The sequence below is a fragment of the Sarcophilus harrisii genome, chromosome 5 (genome assembly GCF_902635505.1).
Source record: "Sarcophilus harrisii chromosome 5, mSarHar1.11, whole genome shotgun sequence".
In the NCBI taxonomy this organism is placed as follows: domain Eukaryota; kingdom Metazoa; phylum Chordata; class Mammalia; order Dasyuromorphia; family Dasyuridae; genus Sarcophilus; species Sarcophilus harrisii.
The window spans coordinates 49,261,008-49,274,909 of record NC_045430.1 but is presented as its reverse complement, the minus strand read 5'-3'; the positions used below and the strand labels follow the sequence as shown (position 1 = coordinate 49,274,909).

Here is a 13,902-nt window from a genome sequence, read left to right as displayed (position 1 = left end):
TCCAGAAAAGTGCCCACTTATCCCTATTCTGTTTCCTATTTCTGAAGCAGTCCCCTATCTATTCCCTTCAATTCCATGGTGACAATTTTTTTTAAGCCTTTATTGTGGACCAAGTCTTTTTTTATTTTTTTGAAAGACTAAAAGAAATTACATCCAATGGTTTCTCTTATCCAGCAGCTTATTTACATTCTTAAGTAACTCTAGTAGACCGCTCAGACATGATCTCTTTGAAAGAAATAACATTGCCTTTCCACCAAACAGTTTAGGTTTGTTGAAGGCAAAGACACTCACTCATTTCCCCCTTCCCCCACCTAGTTGTTGAGTGGGGAAGTGAGAGTGCCATAGTACTGAAAGTGCTGAACTCTGAATGTGAAAGGGGAGCTTCAGAATTACTCTCCACGGCATGTGACAGGATTGTCAGGAAATGGGTCTGTGTGCCCTCTCCTAACCATCAATGGCTTGGAGATCAATCAGGTAAGGCTTGGACATTAACTCAAAGATGTTAATTACAACTTGGGGATGGATGGGGGGAATCAGTCAAGACCTCTTGGAGGAAATGGAAATCAAATTTGACTCTTAGAAACTGATAGCTAACTAAAAGACTGATGAGAGGATGAAGGACAATATTGCAGGTATGAGGAACACCAGAAACAAAAGAATAAGAACAGGAATATACTTAGAGATTCTCGATTTTAAGTTTCATTCATTGTTTTAGTATGACTTGTTTACAAAGATTTACAAATGCACTGAGTGTTACAATCAAATGTTACAATGTTACAATCCTTCATAGTGCTAGGAAAATATGAGAAAATGTATTTGTTGGTTTTGTGATAGAGACCTTAATCCAGCTGAAATGGGAGAGGAGAATCTTGATGGAAATGAATTCAAATTAAAATTAGGAATTCTTAATTAGAATCAAGAGCACTATACTAAATATACTAGACATATTTTAATTAAAGAAAACTATTTGAAACACGAATGTGTAATCATTAAAAAAAGGTCTGATGCAATCACTTGATTTTAATGTAGATATGTGAATGCATATGTAAAAAAAGTTGACACTACAAGTTTATGGGAAAGGTTACACTTTCAAAACAAAAACAATGAAGCCTATCCATTTTCAGATATGTGAAAAACCACTGATTATTTGGCATCACACTTAGGGAATGCTAGTGAACAAGTTACTAACCTATTTTTTATTTTACCCAGATAATTCATTTCACATAGTACAGTTTATGAATTCTGAAGTAATAATAGCTTTCTCCTTACAGAGTGAAATAAATCTGGCTCAAGATGATTACTATCCTATAGCTAATGAAAGTGCTATTTTTTTGAGAAAATTATGAGGAAAATATCTTTGAAAGAGGTAATTGAAATAGACTCCCAAGAAATAGAAACAATAACAAAGAAATGGAGAAAGATAGGAACACTGATTAATTCAGTTGAAAATACTATGAGTTTTTTTAATGTTTGCATTAAGGATATAGGCATGGTCCTGCACCAGTTCCAAATATGAAATTTTCTGGACTCTGTCAGAGTCTAAGTAACTGTCTTAATTATAAAATATATGAAAAAATCATCTGCAATTTCAAAATGAAATTTTGCTTTGTAATGGCAGTTTATAGCAAGCTTACAAATCATATATAAACTTTAATTTTTTCCAGACTGACAATTCTTCAGTGACTTAGTCTTGTCTTGTTGTTTTTGTTTTATAAGTGATTTTAATACTCGTAAATCTTTCAAGAATGATATTTAAGTCCTGTGTCATTTAAATGAGGGAAATAAAAATTGATCGATCAACAATGATTAAGTGCCTACTAAATACTAGACATGGATTCAAAAACAAAGATTTTGATCTCTGCCCTCAAGGAGCTTATGAGAGTTTTTCAAGGGAAATGATATTTATACATGAAATTAAAATAAAATATATAAAGTAATCTTGGGATAGAGTTCTAGTAACTCTGGATATAAGGGAATATAGGAGCTAGCACTTGAAAACCAAACTTTAAAGGAAGCTAAGGTTTCTAGAACGATGAGGAGAGAATGAAGAATACTCAAAGTACAGGGGGAAAGCCTATGTCAGGTTAAGATACCAGTTGCCACATACATGAAAGGACAAATAGGACAGTTTGACATAATATAAAATGTGTGAATGGGGAATAATATGTAATAACCCTAATATCCTAGAGCCAGATTATGAATAAAACTGTGTTGCTAATTCAGTTGCTCTTTGATCATAGAGATGATAAGGAGCATTTTTTTTTTCATAGCAACATAAAAAAGTTTATTAAACAATCATTTAAAAAATTTTCAGTTCCAAATTCTTTCTCTTCCCCACCCATTGAGAAGGCAAGTAACATCCATTCTACATGTAAAATCATTAAAAAAAAATCTCCATAGTAACTGTATTGCAAGAAAAAAATTTAAATAAAAAACCATGATGAGTCCTTTGTAATTGTCATAGATCATTGTATTGATCAGAGTAGCTAAGTCTTTCACAATTGATTTTTGTTACAATATTTATATTACTATGTACATTGTTCTCCTGGTTTTTCTTTCTTTATTTTGCATCAGTTTATATAAATATTTCTAAGATTTTCTGGAACTATTCCCTTATTTTCTTGCTGTTCAATAGTATTCCATCACAATCATTTGCCACAACTTGTTTAGTCATTTCCCAATTGTTGTTCATAATCTCAAATTCCAATTTTTTGCCACTACTTTTTATATTATGTAAACATGTTCATACATATAGATCTTTTCCATTTTTCTTTGATTTCTTTGGGTTATAGAATTAGCAGAAGTATTGCTAGGTCAAAGGGTATACACACTTTTATAACTCTTTGGTCATAGTTCCAAATTTTTTTCTCGAGAATGGCTATACTAGTTCAGGACTCTACCAATAGTGCACAAGTGTACCTATTTTTTTATGTGCCTCCAAAATTTACCACTTTTCTTTTCTGTTATGTTGGCTAAACTGAAAAGTGTAAGGTGGTCCCTCAAAATTGTTTTAATTTTCTTTCTCAAAATTTTAGTGACCTAAGAGATTTTTCCATATTTCTATTGATACCTTTGGTTTATTCTTCTGAAAATTGCCTATTAATATCTTTTGACTATTTATCAACTGGGAAATGGCTCTTATTTTTTAAAATTTGGCTCAGTTTAGATAGGGAATATTTTTTTTTTTTTACCAGAAGACTAATTTCATAGTTCTGCTTTAAGAATGTTACTTTGGCAGTTGTGTGGATGATGAATTAGCTGACAGGAATGACTTAAGACAGGGAGATCATTTAGAAAACTCTTTTAATTGGCTAGAGGTGATAAGGCATTAAACTAGAGTGATGATTATATGAATGGAGGGAAGGGAATTGATGCAAAAGATATTGTAGAGATAGATTTCATTACTTGACAAATTATTATCCATGTGGGAATGAGGCAAAGGAAAGAATAAGGAATGCTCCATTGTTTTGAACTTGAATGACTGGAATGATGATGATACCTTCAATAAAAATAAATAGAAACATTTTGAACAGGAAATTTTTTTGCGGGAGGAATAAGGAATTTTGTTTTTTGACATATTGACTTTGATATGCCTTCAGGCCATTCAGTCAAAAATGTCTAATATACAGTTATTGATGTTCAAGGGAGAAAAACCAGAGGTGGGAAGATAAAAAAGAGACACATAATAGATAGGTAGATATAATAGATATTATAAAGATAGATGATAGACATGGACTGATGATAGAGAGATAATAGAGATAGATTAGATAAAGAGATAGAAGGATTGTTTATGAAGTGTTGCACCAGCACTAAAGTAAACACTGGGAATATAAATACAAGCATGAAAAACAGATTCTGCCTAAAGAAACTGATATTCTCATGGAGGAAATATATATACATATACATATGTATATATATTTCCTCCATGAGAATATATATATATATATATATATATATAGAGAGAGAGAGAGAGAGAGAGAGGGAGGGGGGATGCTGAAAAGCAAAGGGAGGGTCAGGAGGAATGATTTTTGTTAAGAATTTTGAGGAAAGAGAAGATACCAGACAGAAAAAGACTGATAGACCCAGGGGTTTGAGCTCAAATTCTTGTGGTAGGGGGATGAAGATGACCATAGGGCTTTGGAAATCATCTGAATAGAAATAATAGAGTTTTTGACAGCTGATAACATCACCAAGAGGTGATTCCACATTTTGGTTTATATTATTCCCCATATGCCATCTATTTTCCTCTAAATCTTAGCTTAAAAGTCATATTCTATATGAAAACCTATGGTGAAAGGGAACCCACCCACCCACCACTCCAGATATCTCAATCATTTCATTTATGATTATGTAAAGATTTGTTTTCCATAGAGTCTAACTTTAGTGGTGAACAGATGATATATAGGTAGATAGAATACTGGTCCTGAAGACAGAAAGATATAAGTTCAAATTCAGCCTTACACACATACAAGCTATGTGACCCTGGAAAAGTCACTTGCCTACTTTTTCTGAAATATAAAACAAGTATAATGACAGTAGCTAACTGTGAGAATCAAATGAAAAAATATTTGTAAAACACTTAGCAAATAGTAGGCTCTGTAGAAATACTTTTTCCCTTCTTCCATCCATATTACAATCTTCACCCATTGTCTTAGTTTTTCCCTTTGGGATCAAATAAAACAAATTTACTCCCTTTTCTATAATAATAAGAATACATGCAGATGACTTCCCTATCAAATATTCTTTTATTTGCCTAAGCATGTAGTAGAGTGTACCTAGCTCCTTCAAATGAAACTTACAAGGCATTGTTTTCAGTTGACTCAAATTCTGGTTGCTCTCCTCTGGAGAGTATGGTCAACATCATTCCAAACATATGGTAGCTGGGTTTGAACACAACACTCAGAAGAAAACTAAGAACAAATGTAATTCTTTTACCACAGGCAATACCCCAAATTTTAATGAAAGGCTTCAACTTCACCACTCATTAGTACCTTTGCCAGGGACTAGCTGGAGAAATATGGTAGAATGAAAAAGACTTTGGAGGCTGAAGAATTACTTTTGCTTGTGTTCTTTTGTTATCTATCCACATGTAGGCAAGTTATTTATCCTTTTTCACCAACTCCTTTATAAAGCAAGGAGATTTCAATAAGAAATTTCTAATATATAGCTCTAAATCAATTAAACAATAAACATTAAGTGCCCATTCTATGCCAGGCCTAATATGAAGCACTCGCAAGATTAAGAAAAAATAAGTAGTCTCTGCCAGAAACAAGTAGTCATATATACATATATATATATATATATATATATATAAACAGTACTCATGTTCATCTACTTTTTTCTTGAAGTTTGAAAAATTGTATCATTTGAAGTTTAAAATGAATAATTTTAAGATGGCATAAAATAAGTTTTATTTTACAATAAAGATATCATTAAATTTAGGGAACTCATTCAGATATAGATTGAAAAAATGTGAGATCAAAAAGGCTTTGACAAGAGGAATGATGGTATAGTACAGTAGCTAGGGTGATTGGGAGTTAGGATAATCTGAGCTCCAATTCTACACTTCAATTTAGTGATTGTATGACTGTGGGCAAGTAATTTAACCTGTCTAGGCTTGAGTTTCCTCATCTGCAAAATGAAGTGGTTGGTGGTCCTTTTTAGCTCTGATTCTATAAAACATAGAGGGAGTAAATCCATAGTAGATTGTTATGAAGACCAGACTAGTAATAGACTTCTATTACTATCCTTTAGAGATTTTTATTAAAGGTATTCATACCTTGAAGACAGACAGAATGCCAGTCCCAGAGACTAACTAACTAACTCAGCTAACTATGTCATTAGTTAAACCTATCTCATGAGGTTTAATGAGGTTTGGGGATTATTTGTGCATTACAATTTTAAAAATACAAAGTATTCGTTAACATGGATAATTGAGTTTATTTTAATTTAAAGTGATAATTTTCAAGAGACAAAAGAAAGGATAATGAAGTATATTATCTTAGTTTAGGGTTTCTTTAAAAAAGATATGAGATGTTTAAAATCTACATTTTTTTTGCCAGTAAATTCTGCTTTTCACTCCATAGATTCATACTTTGGTAATAAATGTATAATATCAGTAAATTGGTGCCTCTCAAGGCATGAAAAGTACTAAATGCTGCTTTAAGAGAACATCAACTTCTGTTTAAATATGTTTAAGCTCTTTAACATTCTCTAAGCATCAAAGCAGATATTGCTTTGCATATTTATAGAGGGTGTTGCTCATTGGGAACCTCCAAACTTCCAAAGCTGAGGAAATCATAGATACAGTAAAAACAAACAAAAATGAAAAAAAAATTACACATCCACAGGCAGAGACAGGGAGTTATTGAGAGATATGAGTAAGGGAGGAAAAGGAAGCAGTTTTTATGAGGAAGAATGTGATTTGTATCATGTTATTCATTGCTTATTTGAACAATAAAAATGTGATATGTTTATATACATATATACACACATTTATCATATATGCATGTGCACCTATGTGTCTGGGCCTAAATACCAAGGAAGACAATTCAATTTCAATTCCTGTGAGAATGTGAGCTCTTTGAGAGTTCTTGCTTTTCCATTTGTGTATTCAGTGCTCAGCATAGTCCATTTCACAGAATTAGAGCCTAATAAATGATTTTTCATTTATTCATTAAACCAACACTGAAAATACAAAGACAAATTTAAATAACCTTTGTACAAATACAAGTGGAATGGTGAAAAAGGAAGAGTCAAAGTTTTAAGCCTGGAGTAACTGAGATGGTCATGTGATAGAGAGGTAAAAAACTGGAAATTAGGACAGGTTTGAAAAGAATTTGACAGATTCATCTTTGGGTATTTCAATTTTGAGGTGCTGACAGGACATTCAAGTGAAAATGTACATTAATGCAAATTTGAGACTCAAGTGCAATGGAGAGATTGAGGCTAGATATATCTATCCAGGAGTCATATTTATAGAGATAATGACTGAAATCCTAGCAAGTAGTAGAGTCATCAGCCAAAGAACATTAAAAAAAGCAAAACAAGAGGTCTGAATTTTCAGCTTTAGAGGAAAACTATTTTTGGAGCTAAAGGGGAATACAACCAGCAAAAGAGACAGAGGAGAAGCAGACTGACATAATAACTGCTTAATAAATACTTCGTTGATTGACTAGGAGAAACAACAGGAGCTAGCAGTACCATAGAATAAAAAGAAATATGTCTAAGGAAAAGGTCAACCACTTCAGTTGATGCATAAAGACAAGACATCAGGAATTAGAAAAGGCAATTGTTCTTGTTAACCTTAGGAAGAACTATTTCAATAAAATGGTAGAGTTGAAAGCCTGGTTACAAGGACAGAGGAATAGAAATGGAAGTAGAGGCTTCTTTTTCCAGAAGTTTTTACTGTGAAAGAGAGAAGATAATTAGGCTGGCAATTTGAGGAAGAAAATTCAAGGAAAACTTTTTTTTGGGGAGAAAGAGGGAAAAGATTCATTATAAAGGGAGATGAAGGGGAGATGTAGAAAGCAAAAGAGGAGGGCACAGAGAGAGGAGAGTAAGAGGGAAGAAGCAGAAGGAAGAAAGGGGAAGAGAAAGAGAAGGAAGGGGTAGAAAAGGAGAAAGGCAAAAGAAGAGAGGGAAAGAAAAAAGGGAGATAGAGACAGACAAAGAAATAGAGATAGACAGAGACAGAGAGACAGAAAAAGATAGAGAGAGAGAGACAGACAGAGACACAGAAAGAACAGTTTATTACATTATCATCTGGTGGTCTATAAAATGAGGCGGCTATATGACCTTTGTTATCCCTACCAGCTCGCTCTCTCTATTTCTAACAAAAGATTTTAGAGATGTTTCAATCCAACTTCCCAATTATAAAGGTAAAAAATCTAAGTGAGAGTTAACATGCTTTCTTTCTTTCAGATGATGAGAGAACAAACCTTCATAATAACTATTTTACTTAGACTGAGGACATTCATTAGGCATGCATCCATTTTTTCCATCTCACTTTCTCCAAGTTCAAAACCCATCCTTCTCTCCTCTTTTTTTTTCTTTAGCAGAAAAAGTAGCCTTTCTTTTTATAAAGGCCAACCTCCTACTCATTTCTATTTTTTTCCGATCACCTCCAAGGTCTAACTCCTTCAATCTTTTCGGTGTCTTTCTCTTTTAATCCTTTTTCTCTCTCTGTGTGTCTCCCTCTCTGTCTCTCTCTCTCTCTCTCTCTCTCTCTCTCTCTCTCTCTCTCTGTCTCTCTCTATGTGTGTGTGTGTGTGTTTGTCTCTGTCTCCCTCTATTTCAGTTCTTATCTTTTGGTGCAGAAAAAAACCACTGTTTTCTAAATATCATTTAACCAGTAAATCAACAAGCATTTATTCACTACTTATCATGTATCAGGCTTCATGGATATAAAGTTGCAGTATGAACTAATCAGGAAATTTATACAACCTGATTCTCTAGGATTATATAGTCTGTCTCTGTCTAAGGCAAGACAAATTCCAATCTTCCAGATTTCAAAGTTTTCTATCTACCATACTATACTACCTGCTCTCTATAAATCTCCAGGAATCTAAAGCAGTGGAGTAGGACATATGGGCAAAAAAAAGATACCAGAGTATGTTTTTGTTTGGATGATGAAATAATATTGGCCCATCAATTCGGAAAATCTAGTCTCTTTATATACACAAAATCTTGTGAAGAGACTGATCTAAATTTCAGACAGTGTTGGCTACTTGGTACAAAAGGCAAGTACAATTCTGATCATAAATGAATTTAGAGTTGGAACAAAAAATGGTTAATAAAAATTGAGTCCCTTAGTTCTCCATAGAATATATTATCTATATGAGAATATTTTGTCTCTCCTAGAATTTTTAACTAGATTAATATTATTTGTATATTTATCATAAAAACAGAATATATCACATATATTACACAATATTTATCTATTTATATATCATTTATGGTAATAAAATATATTATATAAGTATGTTATACATTAGATATTAATCTACTGACAACACATCAATTAGATTAATAATCACATATATACACATATAGATATGTGTGTATATATATATATATATATATTTAAAAGGTTCCAAACTTAAAATAAAAAATGTTACATCCCAGTTCATCTGAAAATTTATGTAAATATCCTTATCAAAAAAGGTAATAGTTAATTTAGATAACAGGGAATGATACTGTCAGTCTTTTTTACAGTAACAAGATATAGCATAGTGCAAAGCTTCTTAAATTATGGCTTGTAACTCCATATGGGGTTGCATAACTTAAGTAGTTTGTAAAATTATGATTTATTACATAAATACTTTATTTGTATACCTACTTTATATACCTATATACTCTAGGTTATGTAAAAGAGTCTTAGGTAAAAAGGGGTTGCAAGTGGAAAAAAAATTTAAGGAAGTCTATCAAGTATGGGGAAAGTCTGGAGTTTCAATCTTACCTTACTTACTGATCCTGAACAAGGTCATTAACCTCTCAGTTTCCCCATCTGAAAAATGGAAACAATAATAACTACAGTTCTTGATATAATGAGTTTCATATAATATAATATAATATAATATAATATAATATAATATAATATAATATAATATAATATAATATAACATAACAGGAAAGCACTTTGTAAAAATTTCAAACTTGGTGTAATGTCAGCTATTATCAGGACCAAATTGTTAGTCAAGTAGTTGAAGGTCATATGAAGGTTAATTTCCCCCACCCCCTTTTTACCTGATGATAGAATTAGACCATAATATCACTTATTTAAAGGTTTGTGTTTTTCCATCCCTAAAGTAGCTGAACCAATCTGAGTTCTCCACATTTTTAAGTATGATGTATATGCTTTCCATCAGTCCCTAATGTATTCTCCCCCACCCCTAGCTGATTATCATTCTTTTCCTTGTCTGTGGATTTTTGTTTTACACTAACTCCTACTCATTCTTCCTTGCTGGCTTCTTCCCTGTCTCCATGGAAACCTTCCCTTAATTAACCTAACAAAAAAGAGGGGCAGCAATGGCTCAAATAAAGCAGGCAGCAGCTAAAGGAACAGAAGTTGCGGTGAGTGGACAACTTAGGAAAGGGGATAAAGGAAAGAAAGAAGATACTCTGGAAAAATGTAGTTGGGGAGAGCTCTTAAAGGAAACAAAGTGTATGTGTGGGGAGCTCAATAGAGCTCAGTCCTAGCAGCAGCACTCCTTTTTCCATCTTGTCCCAGGCAAGAGGGTAGCAGAGCAGGAGAGTGGGGATCCAGCCTGCTTAGCTTGATCCTCAGAAAGAAAGGGAAGTTGAGATCACCTGGGGATATGAGAGGATAGGAAGAAGATGCTGAGAGTGAGTTGTAGATCAAAGTGGATCCAAGAACTAATTGTTTAGAATGATGAGATTTACCTGCCTCCTGTACCTTCATTATCTTCTCAAGTACTTTTTTCTTATTCTGTCCCACAATATAAATGGGAATGGAGAGTGGACCTAGGCTTATAGGGGCATAGGGAACCCCAGAAGGAAAAAGTGTCTTCTGGCAATGCAGGTCAGCATCCTTTCTGCATTAAATCTAGCCATACTAGTCATACTATTTTTTTTGTCATACTATTTTTTTTTACAGCTCTGAGAGGTGAAGGGATTTTCTCACTTGTAATTAACATGCATCCCAGCAAAATTTGAACCAAATTCTTCCTGACTGAAGTCAACTCTTTATCCACTGTACTACAGTGCCTCTCATACCCCAAAATACATATATTATATATATGTATATATATATATATATACATAAACACATACGCATATACACTCATATACATATACATTTATCCTTTTCCTTTAGAATAGGATGCTCTTTGAGTTTCATTCTAGCTCTATAGCCATGCTACAAGAATCTTTTTTCATTATTTCAGACTCCAGAAGAGTGTTCTCTTTGTTTCTCTAAGAGATGTCTCTATCACTTGGAATTATGGATTTAGATTTGAATTCAAATCGAGTGTTCATGTGTAATGTGAGCTTAAAAAAGGATCCCTGAGAAGGGAAACCTTGCAATCAGATGTATAATGACCAGGTGATTTAAGAATGTCTCAACTTTTAAGCTCTCTTTTAAGCTTGCCATTACAGGCAAGATGCCCACTTAAAGATCACCATTCAATGGAAGGAGTTTCCCACATTTATGAAATCAAACATTTGTTCTCTCCCTAAAACTGTCTTGGTTCTCTGGGGCAATAGTAGGACAGAGGAAATAGAGATGACCTTGGAGCCAGAAGAGTACAGACATCTTTCCTCTGATACATACTGGCTGTCTGACTGGAGGCAAGCCCCTTTAACCTTTCAATCCTCTGGGCAACTAAGATTAGAAGTATAAGAACAGAAATTCATACACTTTTGTGAAAGTTCTTTTCCTAATCCATTTTGTTTCCTTACACTAATGAAATCAAAAATTTGGACTAAAATATTTTAAAAAGTTCATTCAAGCACAGAATATCTCCGAATAGTGGGGTGCAATGGAAAGAGAGTTGAATTCTGAGTCAGTGGAGCTTGTTCTAAACTCCATCTCTGCATGACCTTGAACAGATTAATTAATAACTTGCAGGTCTCATTTTTCTCACATGTAAAATGAGTGAGTTGAACTGGATTCCTTCTCTGGTCAAAATGTATGAATTTTTTTCCACATAAAAATTTCCAAATATGACTCCAGTTCAGAAGTCTTCATAACACTTGTAATATTGTAGACTTAGTTTTTAGACATTAGTTGCAAATGAAAAGCCAGTAAATTGAGAAAATTAACCAGGTTTAATGTTCACAAAGTTGTGTCCTGGGATATTGACATTTATTTCTAATTAGATTGTGTTATAGAAGATAAACATCTGATTAACAGGGAATAAATGAGATTTAAATGGCAGAAATTAGAGGGTCTGAGGATGTTTTAAAACTGACCCTGGAGGATAGTCATGATTAAACTGATATTTTCAATAATGGTAAGTATTTTGTTAACACAATATTGTTTACTTTTCTTTATTTATAGCCTTTTGACTGAATTTAAGATTCCAAAGAAGTTGGGTTTCCAAGGAAATATGGTCCTAATGCCATAGGATGCATTTTAGAAACAAATGGAATTTAAATGAAAGTTGGGTGTGAACATCATTCAAGTGAGAATTGTATTCACAAGGTATTTTTTCCCCTAAAGATGGTCTTTTAAGAATGTTTGCCATAAAATCTACTACTATAGTTGTGTGTGGGTGTATGGTTAGATTTCCTATAATTTATGTTTGAATGGTTTCTCTCAGCACAGTGTAACTCTGTATGTAATTGCCTGATAATTTGTGTTATTATTAATCTACCTTTTATACTTGTTTTTTACAGCTTTTAGTAGCAAAAGTTCATGACTACTTAGAAAGTTCTTGTTTTGCTAAATATCTTGAATGGTGGATCATGTGGGTTATCAGCTTATATAATAGATTTACAGATAATTATTCAGTTTAAATTTCCAGGTGATATATCAATTGAAAGTGATCAATTTCATTTTCATTTAATCTCCCCCATATTCCAAGAAAATTGTATTTTGAAGCTAAAAATGCATTTGTATAATTTATCTGTATAAAATTTGCTTTTCAGATGTACAAGTTAATTCTTCTGTTCTTCTGTTTTGAATACATTTTTCAGGTAAGAGATTACCCTGAATATATAACTAATCACAGAGCAATTATGTTCAAAAATCTTTTTTTGCTGACCTAGAGATGCTAAAAAATAATAAATTTTGAGATTGCTATCAATTTGGTAATAAGCAATGAAACAATTTCCAAATAATATGAAAAATCTGAAAAATATTTTAGGAAATCTTGGACTTTATGATAAATTATGGGAAGCAATATTATATCACTTGGAAGAATTAAGTTATTTATATAACATTACGAAAAGTACTTAAGAACCATACTGATCTTTGGTTAATTATCTTCAAGTAGTATATTCATTCTGTTGATAGTAAAAAGAGGAAAATATTTTGAATGTGAACAATTAGTTTACAAAGTTGGTAGACCAGCTGTAAAAAAAAAGTTCAGACTGCTGAACTTGAAGTAATCTTTCTGAATACTTTTTACATATGTATTTCAATTTCAAGTGCTAAATAGAAATTGGCTTTTCTTTGAAGAGACAAAATCCTTTGCCTTCCTTTCCTGTACTGGCTATTGAGATGTCAGAGATATCTCAAATCTCTGGCACACTGTCCCATGAGGAGTGGGTTTACTCGTTGCTTTCCTCTGCTGCTTTGAGATTATCCCTGCCAAAATCTCTCCTTTAAAGTTTATTCCATAGAATCACAAAGAATCAAAAAGCTTAGAACTGAAAGGGACCTTATGGACAAACTTCTACCTAGAAAAATACATTTCCTAGTCTTTCTACCTAAAAAAAATATTTCCTCTGACAAAAAGTCATTCAGCTTTTTCTTGAAGATCTTCTTGAAGAAAAATTATCACCCAACTAATCAATAAGCATTTAATAAATACCTATTGTTTGACAGCCATTGACAATGCTGGTCATTGAGGATATATACTTCCTTCAGTCAGTTTAGGAGGATGGATTCATTGAATTTTAATAATGTAAAACAAAATAATTTGCAAGAAAATATCTTAAGATGTAAATAATATTAATAATGGTAGACATGGAGATGGGACCTATTAAGTCATTGGCATATGGAATTCTCAGATGAAGAAAGTCCTTTACTAATGCAGATTGGCATCTTCTTTGAAATTTAAAATTTGGTTGCCACTGAAGTGTTAGATTATTTATCTAGGGTTAACCAACCTGTATGCATCAGAAGTGGAACTTGAACTCAGGTCTTCCAAGCTTTTATTATAAAGTTGGTACTCTATCATAGTAATATAACAGCTGGTTTTTTACATTGCATTT

At 32.8% G+C, this 13,902-nt stretch overlaps 1 protein-coding gene across 1 annotated transcript in view; it reads left to right on the top strand.

The window, feature by feature from the left end:
- Nucleotides 1-304: 304 nt before the first annotated feature.
- PTPRQ (protein tyrosine phosphatase receptor type Q) overlaps nt 305-13,902 on the top strand; it is a 313,790-nt gene continuing 300,192 nt past the window's right edge. Inside the window, exons 1-3 of the mRNA XM_031941204.1 lie at nt 305-474; nt 12,023-12,166; nt 12,613-12,660. Coding sequence (XP_031797064.1) covers nt 12,119-12,166; nt 12,613-12,660 — 96 coding nt within the window. The 5' untranslated portion in view covers nt 305-474; nt 12,023-12,118. The remainder of the gene's footprint in view (nt 475-12,022; nt 12,167-12,612; nt 12,661-13,902) is intronic.